The 16,108-nt window shown below is 36.4% G+C and overlaps 1 protein-coding gene across 1 annotated transcript in view; it reads right to left on the bottom strand.

Moving 5' to 3' along the window:
- Positions 1-250: 250 nt before the first annotated feature.
- The window catches only part of RAB11FIP2 (RAB11 family interacting protein 2 (class I)), a gene marked incomplete at its 5' end in the record, with an annotated part of 29,400 nt that continues 13,542 nt past the window's right edge, over positions 251-16,108 (bottom strand). Inside the window, 2 exons of the mRNA XM_009069478.1 lie at positions 251-653; positions 3,953-3,998. Of these exons, the coding sequence (XP_009067726.1) occupies positions 426-653; positions 3,953-3,998 (274 nt within the window). The remainder of the gene's footprint in view (positions 654-3,952; positions 3,999-16,108) is intronic.

Genomic DNA, 16,108 nt, shown 5'->3' with positions numbered 1-16,108 from the left:
TGGCATGCTGTAATAGAAGAATTGATATATCTGCCTTACACCAGTGATCATTCAAGAAAACATTCATAACAGCACAGGCTTCCCAGCTGAAACTGCCACATGGTGAACATTAAGCTATTATATAAACTGCATGGACATATTTCATGTGTATTATTAACTCCATTTTAAGTATTCTGTACCTAAAGGTGTTCTCAAAAAGGAAAGAAAAAAAAAGTTACATTGGTAATCTAACAGAATATTACTTTTGGCAGTCCCTGCTAGTGTTTGGAGTAAAAAAGCAAATGAAAAACCCCACACCATTGTCCTGTCCTCCCCTGGTTCCCGGAATTTCTTAGGAGAAAAGGAATGAAGAGAAGTCAGAATATTTAAGTGTGATTTACTTCCACAGATGTGTTCAGCAGACAGTACCACCAAGTACCACTATCTCAAGTCTTGGAGAATTTTCCAGCTTTTCTCGAAGGTTCATATGGCACTCGCAGAATACTGGGTGTTTCTTCCATGACTCGTACCAGGAGATTATCAATGTAATCCTCAAGTTCACGAATATGGGTGTCCTTCTTCTTAAGCTGCTCTTTGTGTTTCACCAGCTCCTGCAAAACCTCTTCATAGGTAAGGTTACGGTATCCTGCAGTGGCGTCGAAAGGGTTTCCTTCCTACAGAGGAGTTTAGAAAAACAGATTTTGTTAAATAGCTCAGTGCTCTCAACAAGTCGATGGGCTATTGCTTTTCACATCTTTCTCAGGACAGAAGCAACTTCTTTCAAACACACCTCCATTTGTCCTAGAGCTTTTCCCTTCAATCTCCCCACTGGAGCAGACAACTGGAGACAGGATGACCAATTTGACATCAGTTGCCCTCACTGTCATATCAGAAAAAGATTTTCTTCTCAGTGAGAGGTACACACAGCCAATGACCATACCAGCAGTAACCACAAGAACAGTTGGCAGGTCTATTTTGGGAAACCAACTATGTGTAACTTTAGTTATAGAAGAACAAGAGAACAAACCTGAGAATTCAAGTCCGACTGTAACTTCACTGAGTCCTCCACTTTGGAGTGCATCACAGCAGAACATTAACTTAGCTCTAAATGACACCAGCCCTCATCTGTCTCCTGTATTCTACTTTTAATCATCAGTGGTTCTCCAGGCTCCTGAATCATATAATAAAACTCTCAATTTTAAATTTTAGGTGAAGGTAAAAGGCTGCATCTTATTTGCACCAGAGCAGAAATGTGTACTTATAAAAGATCTTGCTTCCCTGCTCGTCTGCTTTAAAGCAGAAGGGGCCCAGAATTAAGCAGCAGGGAAAACAGAATTGTTTCTGTAATGATTTATGGACTCAGTAAGTGCAGGTATTAGTAGAGATGGACAAATCAGTCATCTTAACAAAGGGCAACACGTGATCCAAAACACCATAAACTTGAATGCCTTACTCTGTGTCAGGAACTAGCTGTGACCTTAAGTAACCAGACAACGCAAAATTAGAAAATGTATAACTGAAAGACTGTGAGAGTTGGTTTATAGAAGTATTAGCAGTCTGACACTGCTAAGCAGTAAGATTTATCTCACTCAGAAATGAAGACATGTAGAGAACCTAACAAATCCTGCACCTCTAACAGTGCAGAACACAACATACCTTCTGTTTACAGCAGAAATGTGCCATTAAAAACTGTAAAGCCTGCACAGATAAGAAGCACACCAGATAATAAAGTCATGTTCATTCCTGTTCTTTCCATACAGCTCCACACTTGCAGATTGGCATATGTCGAACCATTAAAACATGCAGCTGGCCCAAGTTTTCAAATGAGCCTCATTAAAAGGAATGATGCCCCACAAACAGGCTGAAGTGTGACTGACCAGCCTCTCTCCATCATTTGTGTTCTGATAGCAGCTCTCAGAAATATGTGCTTTTAAGGGTTTCTCACTACATTTGAGGCACTCAGTGTCACGTTTATGTATGTGTGTTCCGCATTTTAAAGTTACCAAGTTACAGGATTGCAAGTAATCAATAACTCTCACTTTATCAAAATGGCCAATCTGATGAAATTTGTAAATGGGTTAGTAATTGACTTCCAATGGGTAGAGAAGAGAAAATAACTTCACCTTGTGGCCATATTTTCAGCACATTTTCTTCTACAAGAAGGAAGTAAAATTTCCTCTTTATGGCACTAAATATTTGTACACATTGGAAAAGACATCACTAACACTGACATGTCTGAACTATAGGGTTTGCCTAATTTTCCCATTTGGCAAAAGAACGGGAATTAAGATGCAATTATGTCTTTAGTTATTCTATAAAGTTTACAGAAAAACTGTGTAATACATATGCTTTGAAGATGTTTTATCATACACATGCTCCATATACATCTTTGGGGTGGAATAACCTATCGCATTAACTATGCAAGAAAATTCTAGTTAAAGTATGTTAGTACTTAGAAATAAATGTTGTTAAAATTAAGAAGATTTTACATGTTCAGTTCGAGCCAAGAGGTGATATTTAAACATATAAGGAACACCTGTGTCTTTACAGAAAGAGATACCACAATTTAAAGGCAAAATATCAATCTTATAATGGGTTATTAAGAAAAAAAGGTTCTAAACAACAAGCTCTGCAAATAACAATTGTCTCAGGTACAAAATCCTATTGGGGTACACAGTGACAGCCAAGGAAATGGCATTAGATAAAATGAAGGCCTGGCAATCTCTGATCATCTCTCTATTGTTCTAATGAGGAATTCTGCTCTGGGAATATCATGTAAGCTACTTTCACATCTTTTGTCCTGCTTACTTCATCTTCCTTTCAGTGCTTAATTAGGCCTTAAAGAGCTCATGCTGCCCTTTCAACTGGCTCCTGCTCCCATTTAAACATTGCTTTCAGAGACAGGTGTTGGCATCAGAGGAGGAGACATAAAAACATAATTACTAAATAATATGCACGAGGAAGAAATGTAGCAACCTGGTGAGGGCTATTATTGCAGAACCTAATAATAAATTACTTCAAAAACCTTAGAATGTAATCTTGAATAATTTAAAAAAATAATAATCAAATGGTTTCATTCAAGACTATGGTTGAGATATAGTTTCTTCACCACCTAATTTGTATTCAGTATTAAATGAGCACCACCTCATAATCCTACAACTGACATTTAGGATAGCCGGTATTCCAAAAGAAAAATCTTCAAGGATTTCTTTTATCACCTTTAAATCCTTTAAATAAAACAATTCACATCTTATTTCTTAAAAGAATTAAACCGATGCTTTTACCAGCAATAAATTACATGATTTGCAGTAGTGCATTTGCAAGCACACAGAAACTGTAATTATGGTTACTTTACAGACAATAGCTGCTAAGTTAAATCAATTTTTTGATGTTGCTTTTTGTCAGAGATTAAGTAACTGCCTGGTAGAATTCAGTTTACTATCTGATCAAAGGCAGCCTTCAAATGCTCTGACATCTCCCACCAGTTACTTACATTATAAAAACTTGGGCATTTACAATAACATCAAATGTTATTACAAGTCATTTACATAAACCAGCGAAAAAACAAACAGTACAAAGTCATATTTGCTTGTGAAACTTGTTTTCTATATTTAAAGATTGAAAACAAACCCACTTTTAAAGATTTCATCTATTCACAGAACAAATTCTAGTACAACCACATTTTCCTTCAAACAAAGACACTGCCTAGGCGATATGTGGATTTTTTTTTTGCTCTTCTCTGAGTACACATTTTATTCTTGGTACTTTTAGACTCCAGAGCATTTTGAATAATAGAATCATCAAGGTTGGAGGAGACCTCTAAGATCATGGAGTCCAACCATTATCTGCCACTCTGCTGTAACCCCTAAACATAACATTTCCGTGTAAGAGGTTAAAAAAGAATAAAAACTTATACTGTGTCAAGCACCAATTGGCATTTATTGATGGCTTTCCATAACACCTCAAAACTCACCGTTTTTTTCCTGAGATCCTCAATGCCAGAAGGATTCATATTAAAACTGTGGGGAAAAAATCCAAACAAGTATTAGGAGTGCACAATCATTTGACCAAAACATCTACTATAAGACAGAAGTGAATTAGGTATAGAGCTACAAAATACTATGATTGGTTTTCTTGATTTGCTGAATCTAGGAAAATAAAATATTTTAAATTAAAGGAAATTTTAATATATTCTTTATTCAGATTCTTTTGGTACTTGTCATACTCATCATAAAATTTGAAAAAATAATTAAGAAATGCTAGAAAGGCTATTATGGATTGGGCTTCCTCAGCTCTCCTCTTATCTCTCGATTTAGCTCCAGCTTCTAAGCTCAAAGTGATACTTTAAATGAAATATCCTAGAAACAGGTCCCTGGGATGGGACTGTTAAAAAACAACCAAACGCTGCAGACTCACAAATATTCCCAGCTTTCATGGCAGCTCCTAGAGGAGAAAATTTCAGTGAGATCACCAGCTTAAGTCAGAGCTGAAAATCCATCTTCTGTCAGCAACACTTATTTCACACTTAAAACTGAGTAAAAAAATCTATTCTTTTATAACCCAATGATCATCCTACATATCCAAACAGCCAAGCTATTTCATGATGTTGTTGGTACTGATAGAAGCAGCCACTGTCTAAGTGTCAGGCTTAAGAAACTTTTCACTGGTCTCTGAGGTTGGTGTAATCGTTGCCAAGTATCTTCAAAAATCAGCATTTCTATGTTCTTACCTACTTGCTGCTTGTGTTTGGAGAGAAAACATTACCTGAAAATGTGTTCAGAATTTGGATATGGTTTGCAAATACTCTTTACTTGGTAGCATCATAGCAGACATCATTTTTTCACATCACAGAACTGATCATCTTGTTAGACTGCATGTGCTGGTTGTTTGTTTCCTGAGAGTGACAGAAATATATCTACACTTTTTAAAAGATAGCTTAACTAGCAGTAGGACAAGAGGGCACAGACTCAAGCTCTGCCAGAGGAGGTTTAGGTTGGATATTAGGAAGAGATTTTTTACAGAGAGAGTGCTCAGACATTGGAATGTGCTGCCCAGGGAGGTGGTGGATTCACCATCCCTGGAGGTTTTCAAGCTGAGACTGGATGTGGCACTTAGTGCCATGGTCTAGTGACCATGGTAGGGTTGGACCTGATGATCCTTGAGGTCTCTTCCAACCAGAGTGATTCTATGATTCTATAAAACCAGACTGATTCTATGATTCTATAAAGAACATGTATTTTGTGACTGTTCATCACTCTTTGTTGTCTGCATTTATAAGCCATATATTTCATGGTGTAAATATGGAAGGGCCAAATTATGTAAAATATAAAACAAGATCTTTTTGTCTGTAAATAATTTTGGGTATATATTACAATTTCTTTTATTCTATACATTATTTTTCACTTGTTCCAAAGCAGCAGGTCCTTCACTCACAGAGAAGTCCCATGAACTATTGCTGGGCTGAGGATATTAGACAGAGACTGGATCACAAGAACAGTCACAACTAGAAATCCAGAGGGGTCTGACGAACCGAGATGTGGCTAATTCCCATTATACCTGTCTGTAACAGAGATCCACAGCACTCTGCCTCGCTCGCTGGAGAGCAGCTCTGACTGAGGGGCCTCTTTCATCGGGCATTGTCTGGAAAGCTAAAGGCAGGAACCCTCCCTCCCAGCCTGCCTTTGAGTTTCACACTGATGTGTCAAACACATGATGAACTCGCTTCATTCATGGTTGCCTTTCGTGATCCGAGTACAAAATAAATGAGTTAACTGAACTGCATCGAATTAGCTTGGTGAAAACCAAGAATGTCTCTATTTAACAAAGTGTGGTGTTAATTTGGGATATCTTTCTTTTGGGGCTGTTTCCTCATGTTAGACAAGATATAGAATAATACAGCCTGACTGCTCAACTGAGTGACTTTTTGAGAGGTTAAAAAAGCAAGATCTTTTCATTGCCTTGAATGACTTTATGGTTCCTGTGAAATACGTTCTAGGACTCCTTTTCATAGCAGCAGTTCTGACTGTGGAAAGCTATGTTTGAAAATTAGAAATATAAATCACTGGCAATATGGACTTTTTTTTTTTTAAGCAGTAAAAAACCTGTCCTCATTTCTGTAACATTGCAGACATCAGGACTGCAATTACAAAAGAGCACATCTGCGAATTTTACATGAAGAAATTTGAATACACTTGCAAAAAATGAAAAACCATTAAAATATTCCCCTATAAAAACCCAAACCCCATGAAGACTCTTACTCATATTTTAGAGATATGTGGAAAATGTACTGCTTCTCAAGGAAGAAACAGGTGCTGAGATTGCATATAACTTTAAGTCAAAGTGTCTGTAAAGTAAGGGGGAAGCTTGTTGAGCTCTGCAGGGTTTCCTGCCAGTGCTTCCAGCCCGAGGTGAGAATGAGCAGATGCAGGTTCCCAGCACTGTACCCATATTTCACTGTCTGAGGACCATGGGATACCTCAAAAGAGAACACTGTAAAATTATGAATGCCTACAGCTGGGGGAGTTGTCTGCTTGGTGTACTGAAATTCATGAGAGCATGTATTTTTTGTTTTAAATTTCATCCCAATAACACACCCCTAAAGTTACCATCTCACTTGATTTCTGGCAGTAATTACAGAAAACATGCCTCAAGGACTACAGCCCACATGCTGTACAACCATCACAAGCTTCCTTTGAGCATTGATTATCTTGACTTCCTAAGAGCATTCAGAAATCATTGATCTAAGCAATTATAAAAAATAACTTTGTTTTCTTCTGTGTTACAGTCACAGTTCATAGTGATAGTGCTATAGTCCCATCTCTGGTTTTGTCCCCAGGGTTTGATAAATTGGCAGGGAACTTTTGCTATGGAAGAAGTTCACATGTTCACAGCTTGGGAAAAAGTATCTTTTTTAAGATTTTTGGGGTTTCTTTGAGTGTAACTTACTGTGAACACTGATTGTAAAAACGTGGCATGGTGGGATTCTATAATTATTGTTTCTCGATTATGCCCAAACTAAATTTACTTGGTTTACAAGTAAAAAGAAGTTTCTCTTCAAACAAGTGGACTTTTTGCCAACTCATTCTGAGAAGCACAGTTAAACTGGGTTTCTCTGGCTCATCATCTTTAACCCCGTGTGTACCTCTCAGGTGTTGTTAGATGAATCTAACATCTCCTCACTGGACAGACCTTCCAACCTACACAAACTGGCTAGACTATTCCTCTTCCAGCTCACTGAATAGAGCTCATCTGCCTTCTAGCTCCTGTATCCTGTATCCATCATCTCAAGGAATCAGTCATAGAATGCTAAGGGGTTGGAATGGACCTTAAAGATCATCTAGTCCCAACCTCTGCTGCCACTGGGAAGGGACAACTCCCACCAGAGCCGGTTGCTCAAGGGCCAACCTGGCCTGGCTTTGAACACCACCAGGGTTGGGGCAACTACAACCTCCCTGCGCAACCTGTGCCAGTGTCTCACCACCCTCATAGTAAAGAATTTCTTTGTAATATCTAATCTTTCAATTTATACCCATTACTCCTTGTCCTATCACTACAGTTCCTAACAAAGAGTCCCTCTCCAGTAATCAAGTCCTTTTCTACCTCTTCCACTTATATAGAGAGGGCAAGAAACACCTCCTCTCCATCACTGTGCAGTCCCGTGTGCCTCGAGGTAACGTCCCAGGTCCCATAATGATTTTTAACAGTTTGTCTCTCATAAGTAATAAACTTTGATTCACTTGGATCACCTCCAAGACAGTTAGGAGCTAGAAAAAGGGAGGTAAATCACACCAGCACAGATTAAAAATCAGCTGCAGGAGGATCATGGAGGTAATGCTGACCAAGCAAATGGCAAACTACCCAACTCCTACATTGTCCCTACCCCTATGGATAGAATAGACTTCTCCAATCTAGCACATTTTCCCATTTCACTCATCTGGAAATTCCATTATTTTCCTACAGATATTCTTATCAAATTACATAATATCCATTATTTTATTGCTTTGGATATAACTATTTCTTAACATTTTTTCCTGAATAGTAAATTTGAATTTCTAGGGTTTTATTAGCTTGGATTTCAGTTTTAGCTCATCTGAAACTAGAACCCTTTTTTATCACCATGTTCATGAGGGCAGAAAGCTATGTGAAATAAAAATAATATAAGTTAGCAATGGAGACAGACATACTGCAGTGCTGGTTCTGTAGAGTGGTTTGGATTATTGTTTCATAATATCATAGCAAGCATATCATTTTGTACTTTATTCTTATTTTCCCTATTTAAATGCATTTCATCAGAACTACATGAAACTTTAGTGTTTTTTTTAATAACACCTATTTTTTATGGTAACTAAATACTTACATTGCATGTTGATAATTTAAAGTTTGTATAGAAACTCCCAACACAGTGGAGTTGAGTTCAGGTTGTATCACAAGCTCAAGTTTATGACTGCAGCTTGTAATTTTGTCTTTTGAAGTTTAATGGTAGTTAAAAATTCAAACATTAGGTCTAGTAGCTGCTTAAATATTTAGCTTCTGAATGCCTAGAGATTAAAACAATCTTTATAAAATCTTTCCTATAACTGATTTAAACATTTTAGTGCCTGAATCATTTACTCTGACAACATAATGAATGGGAATCAGACTCCTAAATTATGCTCCATGGAAAGAATATTTTCTGAAGGAGCAAAAGCTTTTTACTTATCTTTTGCTATTCATATTAGTTATATGATCATTGTACTGTATACTATTAGAAATTAAAATTAGGATATTTACATTAATCACTACTATTCAAAGTATTGAAATCCATGCTAAGTTAACATTCTGTAAAATATCCATTATACCAGTAAGCTCAGTGTGAGCTTTCAGGATTTTTTCCTTTAACATATCTGTGTACAGGTAATTAGCAAAGCTCTACCATATTCATTCTCCAGCTGAAATATTATTCCTATTCCTACTTCTCAGTCTTTGGACTGATTCTTACTACAGTGCTGATGCATTTTTCTTTGGATTCTCACAACACATATCAAAACCGTGAAATATTAGGATGCCATTTACATTACTGCCAATGCACTAGAAAAAACCCAAAAGTCAGATACAGTTAATGAAATTCAGAAACTTAGCTTTTCATAGAATATTATTAGCCTGCTGTGCCTGGCAATCAGTCCTCACTTTATACTCTGAGAAGGAATGACTGTCATGTCTGGCAGCTAAGCAAGTACAGAATAAGCATATTACCATTTATTTTGCAATTAGATTCTGGGGAACATCACTTAAGACACTTCACTATATAAATTGTTCTGCTGTCAAGCCATGTTCCATGGTTTTCTGGAGCTTGTGTAACCCCAGGAGGACATAAAAAGAGTACAAGTTTTTGTTGCTATCACTCCATTTTCTTAATATTACTATAAAGTCTTATGCCAAGAGTTAATAGACCAAAAAACTGAACTCTGTTTGTAAGCCACACTTTGAAATTGGATCAAAACCCCCTGAATTCTGCATGTAAGCCAGACTTTGAAAATGGACAAAAAAATCTGAACTCTGCATGTAAGCCACACTTTTCTTGCCTATGATTTGTTCTCAAACTTATTCTTCACACAGACTTTGGAAATGGTCTGTTCCTGAGTGCACTGCTCCAATTTGTGGAGCCCTTTAGAGATGGCAGAAGGTTCCATGAGATAAAGAAGTTACAGCCTCAGAACACAGTGCTTGAAAATGCTCCTAAACAACAAGCACTTCAGGGAAGCAGCTTTTCCTCTTCTGGCTCACCTGTATTTCAAATTTAGTGCAGCAGAAATACAACAATGCAACTATATAGAAACACAGAAACTTACAGTTCAAACCACTCCAAGAATTTAACAACAGTTTGGCTTTATGCATAAACACCTTCACTTTGAACAACAGTTTGGCTTTATGCATAAACACATATACATAAACATAAACATATACATAAACAGACATGGACACAACAGGCTGGTGACCAAATCTGAGGTGTCTGATGCTGCTGGAGACACACCAAGTGAAGTGGAGGCACAGAGGGCTGCAAGCATGAGCTCTACCACAGTGCTAGACTTCTCCATCCAAGTATCATCCCTACAAGTATTTTAAAACAATGGCACTTGTACTTGCACACTGCTGGATACATTACTTCTAAAAATTTGCTATTCAGGACTTACAAGATATTCTAAAATCAAATGATTCAGTATACTCAACTGAATTGTAAAGAAAGTTTCTGGGAAACAAACAACAACAGTTTTACATAAAAAGTTAATATTTTCAAGCTTATAAATATTCCTTCTTTTACTAGGCAGTTGTGCTATGGCTACAAAAGCTAATGAAGTTTTATTCTCAGGAGACCACTAAAGAACTGTTATACTAACAGTTGTGCCAGCATCTCCACTAGAAGACCCCATTATTAGAGATCTGAAAGTCAACCAAAGAAAAAATAAAATCAAACAACCCTAAAGTAAAATTTTATACTGAAACTTCCAGATACGTTTTTGCGTGATTCAAAAAATAGAACTAATTCTTAGTTCTTACAATGAAACAGAAAAAAGTTCACTTTTACATAGCTTCTGCATTAATAAACTGGATATAACTATTCAATTATTCTTTTTAAAAATAAAATAGAACAGGCAGTGCATGTTCCCTTGGGAATGATAATATGCCTCATGCATCCTCTCAAAAAAGATTTCACATGCCCTAATGTGCACCAACAGACAGTGAAAGCTTGAAAAAAATCTTGTCATGCAGCCAGCAGGATGAACTTTTGCAACAGTATTCCTACAACCATCAACTAATTAGGTGTAAGTGATTTCTGGTGAAGAGTCTGCAAAAGTCAAGATTAATACTGTTTCTACAATATCTTTCTCAGAATTGATTGTTCCAGCCCACCTTAGTAATGTCCCAAATGCTGTGATCATTGCTTTGCGAAAGATTTCATTAGTAGCTCATCACATGCAGTGAATTTTCTAAATGGGATGAGAACAGTCCTGGCAGGACAGACTAGGAATCCCTCAGTGACCTCTGTTTGTTTTGTGATTTCCCTTTACCTCTCACGTACCAGCAATGTACTTCTTTTGTTGAAATAATGCTCTACTGACAGCTTTACCAGGCTGAATTAACACATATTAACAGCCCACAGTACAATTAAAGAACTGTCATAGTCCATCAATATTCTACCTGGACCATAGATCACAGTTGACTAATGTCTAGTCAAATTTCAGCAGAGAACTGAAAAAAAAAATCCATTCATTTCAAGAAAGGCAATGCAAAAGTACATTGTTCTTAAAATAAGACATGCTAACAGTGACAGGAAACAAAATTCTGAAAATAGCACAGTTCACCTGGTGTCATTTTTTGACTAACAAATATGCTAAAATGTCAGAACAGAGTTTACTACTCTAGCAAGCACAGCAATAAACTCATCAGAGATCAACATTTCTGAAAAAGGCATGTGGAAACTAGAAATAGTGAGTTGTACTGTTTACTGGATGACCTATTTGGCAAGGAAATATAGACTCATTACAACTCTTTGCTCTGATCAGGCGACTGCTGTGGTTCATTCCAATGGAGATACAACTATGCAAGACTGAAACCACTGAACAATCACTTGTCTTTGATGATATTGAAGTTACTGCACTAATAACTTACCTTCAGTGTGGTTTAAGCTAACAGGTTTTACTTTACAGCTGCAGTTGACTAGACACAGGCACCTGCCGAGAGGTAACCTAGGCACAGTAACACCATCATTTTGCAAAAGCTTCTTTAACTAGCTGATCATCACACATCTGAAAGTGTTATTGTTTGTTGAAATGTAACAGGCATCAGCTGTTCTTCAGACTTCACAACTTAATATGATCCAAACACATCACTGTTATCAAGAGCCTCATGTTTTCATGGCACCTCACTCGGTTTTTAACAAATCTAATAATGAGCATAACAAAATGCAGAGACATTGCTTATTTCAAACTTTGCATCCACTGGGAAAAATGAAACTGCAGCTCCTGATTTGTTTGGAATAGGTGACACTGGAGAGGTAGGCAGCTCTGACAGTCATGTGTGGTGAGAGTACAGGGGAGAGAGGCTGAAGAAAATAACCATATCCAGAAATGACAGACAAAGCAGAAAGATGCAGAAGAGTTTAAGGGTTGGGTTGGTGTTTTTTTCTTTATGAGCTGCAAATTTAACAACAGGCTGGAGCAGTAAGAGAACACAGAAAAAAATTAAGTAATATTTTCCTAATTTATGCTCCAATTGACCAGTGACTAGTGTTATAAATATGGGCATTGTTTATAATTGTTACAGTGAATCCTAGTAAGATAAAAGTTTCTTTCTCTCTCCCCTGTTCCATCTTCCACATTGCTTAGAATGTGACATACTTAGAGCCAGAACTTGAGATAAAGTGTAATCAGTATGTAGGTACAAGCTTTATCTTCTTTTCTCTGAAGTCTGACAATGCTTAGGTGATGGAAGTGGTACTTAAAAAGGGTTTTTTAATGCCTCTGTGTAGATATGTATACATACATATATATATATATATAAAGATACACACTTCTATTGTTTGTGTATGTGTATGTATTTCATAAATACATAAGGTTTAGTAGAAAGCTCCCAAACACCTATCAATTCAGTTTCCCAGATCTGGAATTATGATCAGACTAGTAACAACCTGTCAGCTTTAAATATTGGACTATTTGTCTCTCTGTGTCCAGTGCCTAAGATCTTGTTAATTACCTAAACTCTCTTTCTGTAGGTCTTGTTAATTACCCGTCTCCTGTCTCAGAGGACCTTGTTAATAACTTGTACAATCTCTCTAAAAAGGTCCTAATAACACATTAAAATTAAAGATGCTTTTCTTTTAGCACTTGTCAAGTGGTGTAAATTGAGAAATTTTCACATCAGTTTATTAGCCTGTAGTATAGTGTCAGATATTTTCCTAAACAAAAACAATTTCATGCACAAGGTTTGGTTATGGCACAAAACAATCTTTGTTTGCCAGGGGTACCCTCAGTTTCTTTAACTGTGTTCAACACAAAATCCACGTGGCTTCTGACTGCAAATTAACCTCTTGAGAGCCACGGCAATTGTAAAAATGAATGCAATTTAAGGTAACATTAGGTAAAAGTGTCAAAGCAGTGCATTAAGAAGTATGAAGACAAAACTATTATTGGTAAATGCTAAGAACACTAGACATAATGTTTGCTTAAAAATTCTTCATTGGCTGTATGATATGAAACCTCTGGAACTACCAGATTTCATAATATTTGCAAACCCAGCATTTCTTGTTTCACTATGAGACTCCTGTATTTTTAAATTGTCAAGAAATCAGCTCATAAATATTTGTATTATGCCTACACCAAACAGTAAATCCCCCAATCTTAACACTTATGTAATACTGCAATACCATATCCATAAAAACATTTAAAAAATACTCATCTATCCACTCAGCATTTGCAGGAGGTAACAAAATATGATCCCCATTTACAGATCTAAGTGATTTAGCCAAAGCCAAAGAAGAAACCTTTGCCAGATCAGAGATAACAGAAATTAGGGGTCCATATTTTGTCATTTTCTAACAAGTAGAATTACACACTTTTCCAAAATACTTCTCAAACCTTCTTGAAATAACAATAGTAAACAATAGCAATAAAAATATATAATTTTTCAAATAATCCTGCAATACTTGCTTTAGGAAAAAAAACCAACTTGCTAAATCACTTCTACCTTTTCTATATCAGCAGCTGTGAAACACATTGAAGATGTAGTTATCTTCATTCTTTTAATTAACAAATAAGAGTAATTAGCAGCAGAGCATGCATACAGACAGCCAGCACTTTAGGGCTGGCCAGGGGAAGGGCTATTCAGCATCTCTGTCCTACAACTCACCCAGGCAGCAGTTGGTGATGTTATGAGCTGGTGTCCTCCACGTCATTACAGCTTAGTCATTACCAATTAATTAGGATGGACTTGAGTCTTACCCAAAGCTCACCAAAGTCACTGAAAAGCCTCCAACTAAGTTTACAGACACAGCACCATCTGTACTAAGAACTTGACCTTCACACTATATATATGAAGGAGTTGGTTTTGGTCAATATTTTTTACGGGTGGGGGAAGAGGGTTGAATGTCCAGTGTGCTCCTGGAATACATCATGCAGTTGAACTTCATCAGGCAGGATGATGTTCACATGCCCCAGGACTGTTCCATCAGTCAAACCACGGCTTAGCTAAGTGGGGTTAACTGGGAGATCCACCTGCAAAGCAAACACCTCATCCACAGCAGAACACTGATTTTGGACACACCTCAATAAAAACACACTGCCTGGTTTGCTTGCAGAAATGGTATCCATCCAAAAGTGCTTAATAGCATGTTGAGTAAATAAAAAACAACTCAAAGTCTAAATTCCCTGTTTATGCTTTCTGCATACTGAATTTGTTACTCAGCCTCATCTATTCTGTGCCCACAGATTCACACAATCCTTTCTTCCCAGTACTGCTAGTTCAAAAAATTAAAAATGGATTCTCTGCGACAAATCCTCCACAGATAAAAGGTAAACTTAAACTGTAAACTTATTAAATATGCACATTTTGTATTAGTCTCTACTTCAAAAGAAAATAATTGTACAAGATACATTTGAAAGAAAGTAAACTTAGTCTAAAAGGTTTGCACAGAACATAACAATGGAACATATAAAAATCAAGAGCTTCTAACTTACTGCAGGCTAGATATTATTCCATAATAGCTGTCTTATAGAAAAGGTCAAAATGTTTACTGTTTTTGGCTTTTTGAAAATAAAATAGTATCTGTTTGTCTTATCAAAAGTTTATGTTTACATAAAAGTCAAGAACTAGTAAAAGAGACTCTCATACAAAGAGGGAAACAAATGACTAGAGTCCTTCTGAATGGGCACTGTGATGAGCTTTTTAATTACAAAATAAAGAAAAAAAAGTCCATCATGATTGCCATGAAAGATTTATATTTATCAAGATCTGCTGCATTCATGAACTTCAAAAGGTTTCACTACTTATATCTAGCATCTGCCTGAATGCAGAGTTTCATTTTTAAAAAATAAATGATATGTAATTTTAATTGTTATTTAAATTATTTCTCTTTAAAGGAGCATATTTAAATGGAGGTTTAACTTCTGACAACCCAAGCTGCAAACTAACCTTACTCGAATCTAAGAAATTCTTTATTAAGTAAATAATATTCTAAGACTGTCTGTAAACATGTTATTGAAGACACTAGGAAATAACTCAAGGAAGACACTAAGAAGATAATTTACTGAAGTCTGGATGAGCTTCTAGCAACCAAATCTTTTCTATTGCAGTTCCATTTCAGATCATTTATGTGCTTCACATCCATGATTAGCTTTGTTGAGAAAATGACTCCAAGTCAGAATTGTATGCACTCTAACCCATGACTAGAACTTAGTTTGGATGCAACAAGATCACTGTTTTAAAACCTTAAAGAAGAGATAATAATGAACAGTGTTATTTGCTTTTTGTTTTAAGAAACTACTACTGTGTCATTAAAGAATTCACAGACAGTAAAAAGGCAAATTTCTTAGGACCATGTTTTCCATTTAAAGCAGTGATTGATTTTACAACCTTAAGATTCTGGTTTGGAGCATTTTAATTTTAAACGCATTTTCCAAATTTAAGTCATTAAATAGAAATCAGTATCTTGCAAATATAAAGATTGCTAAGTTCTGGCATTATTCTGCAACATGATAAATGAATCATTTAACTTCTGAAACATTTACCAATTTTGAACAATGTGGGATGTGTATATATACACATAAAAATATAAAGAGATAAACATTGTATCTTCCTCACTGACAAAGAAAATCCAGAAAGGAAACTAACTGTGGGTTGCACATTCTTTTTCCTTAGGGAAAACAACTGTTGATAGACAAACAAAGATTAAAATGGATTATTTAAACCAAAGTTTCTTATCATCCCTGGTAACTTAATTCACTTTGCTTAACACATGAACTGCTGCCTCGTGCAATGATTTGAATACACAGAACTCGGCAAAGCCACAGTGAACCAAATGAATTCAGGGGAGATAAGTGGCCATGTGGCTTCTCCCATTCAGAAACAGAGTGGTCTCTAATTCTTGTACTCTAACATA

Source organism: Acanthisitta chloris, unplaced genomic scaffold (assembly GCF_000695815.1).
Source record: "Acanthisitta chloris isolate BGI_N310 unplaced genomic scaffold, ASM69581v1 scaffold2542, whole genome shotgun sequence".
In the NCBI taxonomy this organism is placed as follows: Eukaryota; Metazoa; Chordata; class Aves; order Passeriformes; family Acanthisittidae; genus Acanthisitta; species Acanthisitta chloris.
Note: the sequence above shows the minus strand (reverse complement) of the source record. Positions and strands in the feature narration are given on the sequence as shown.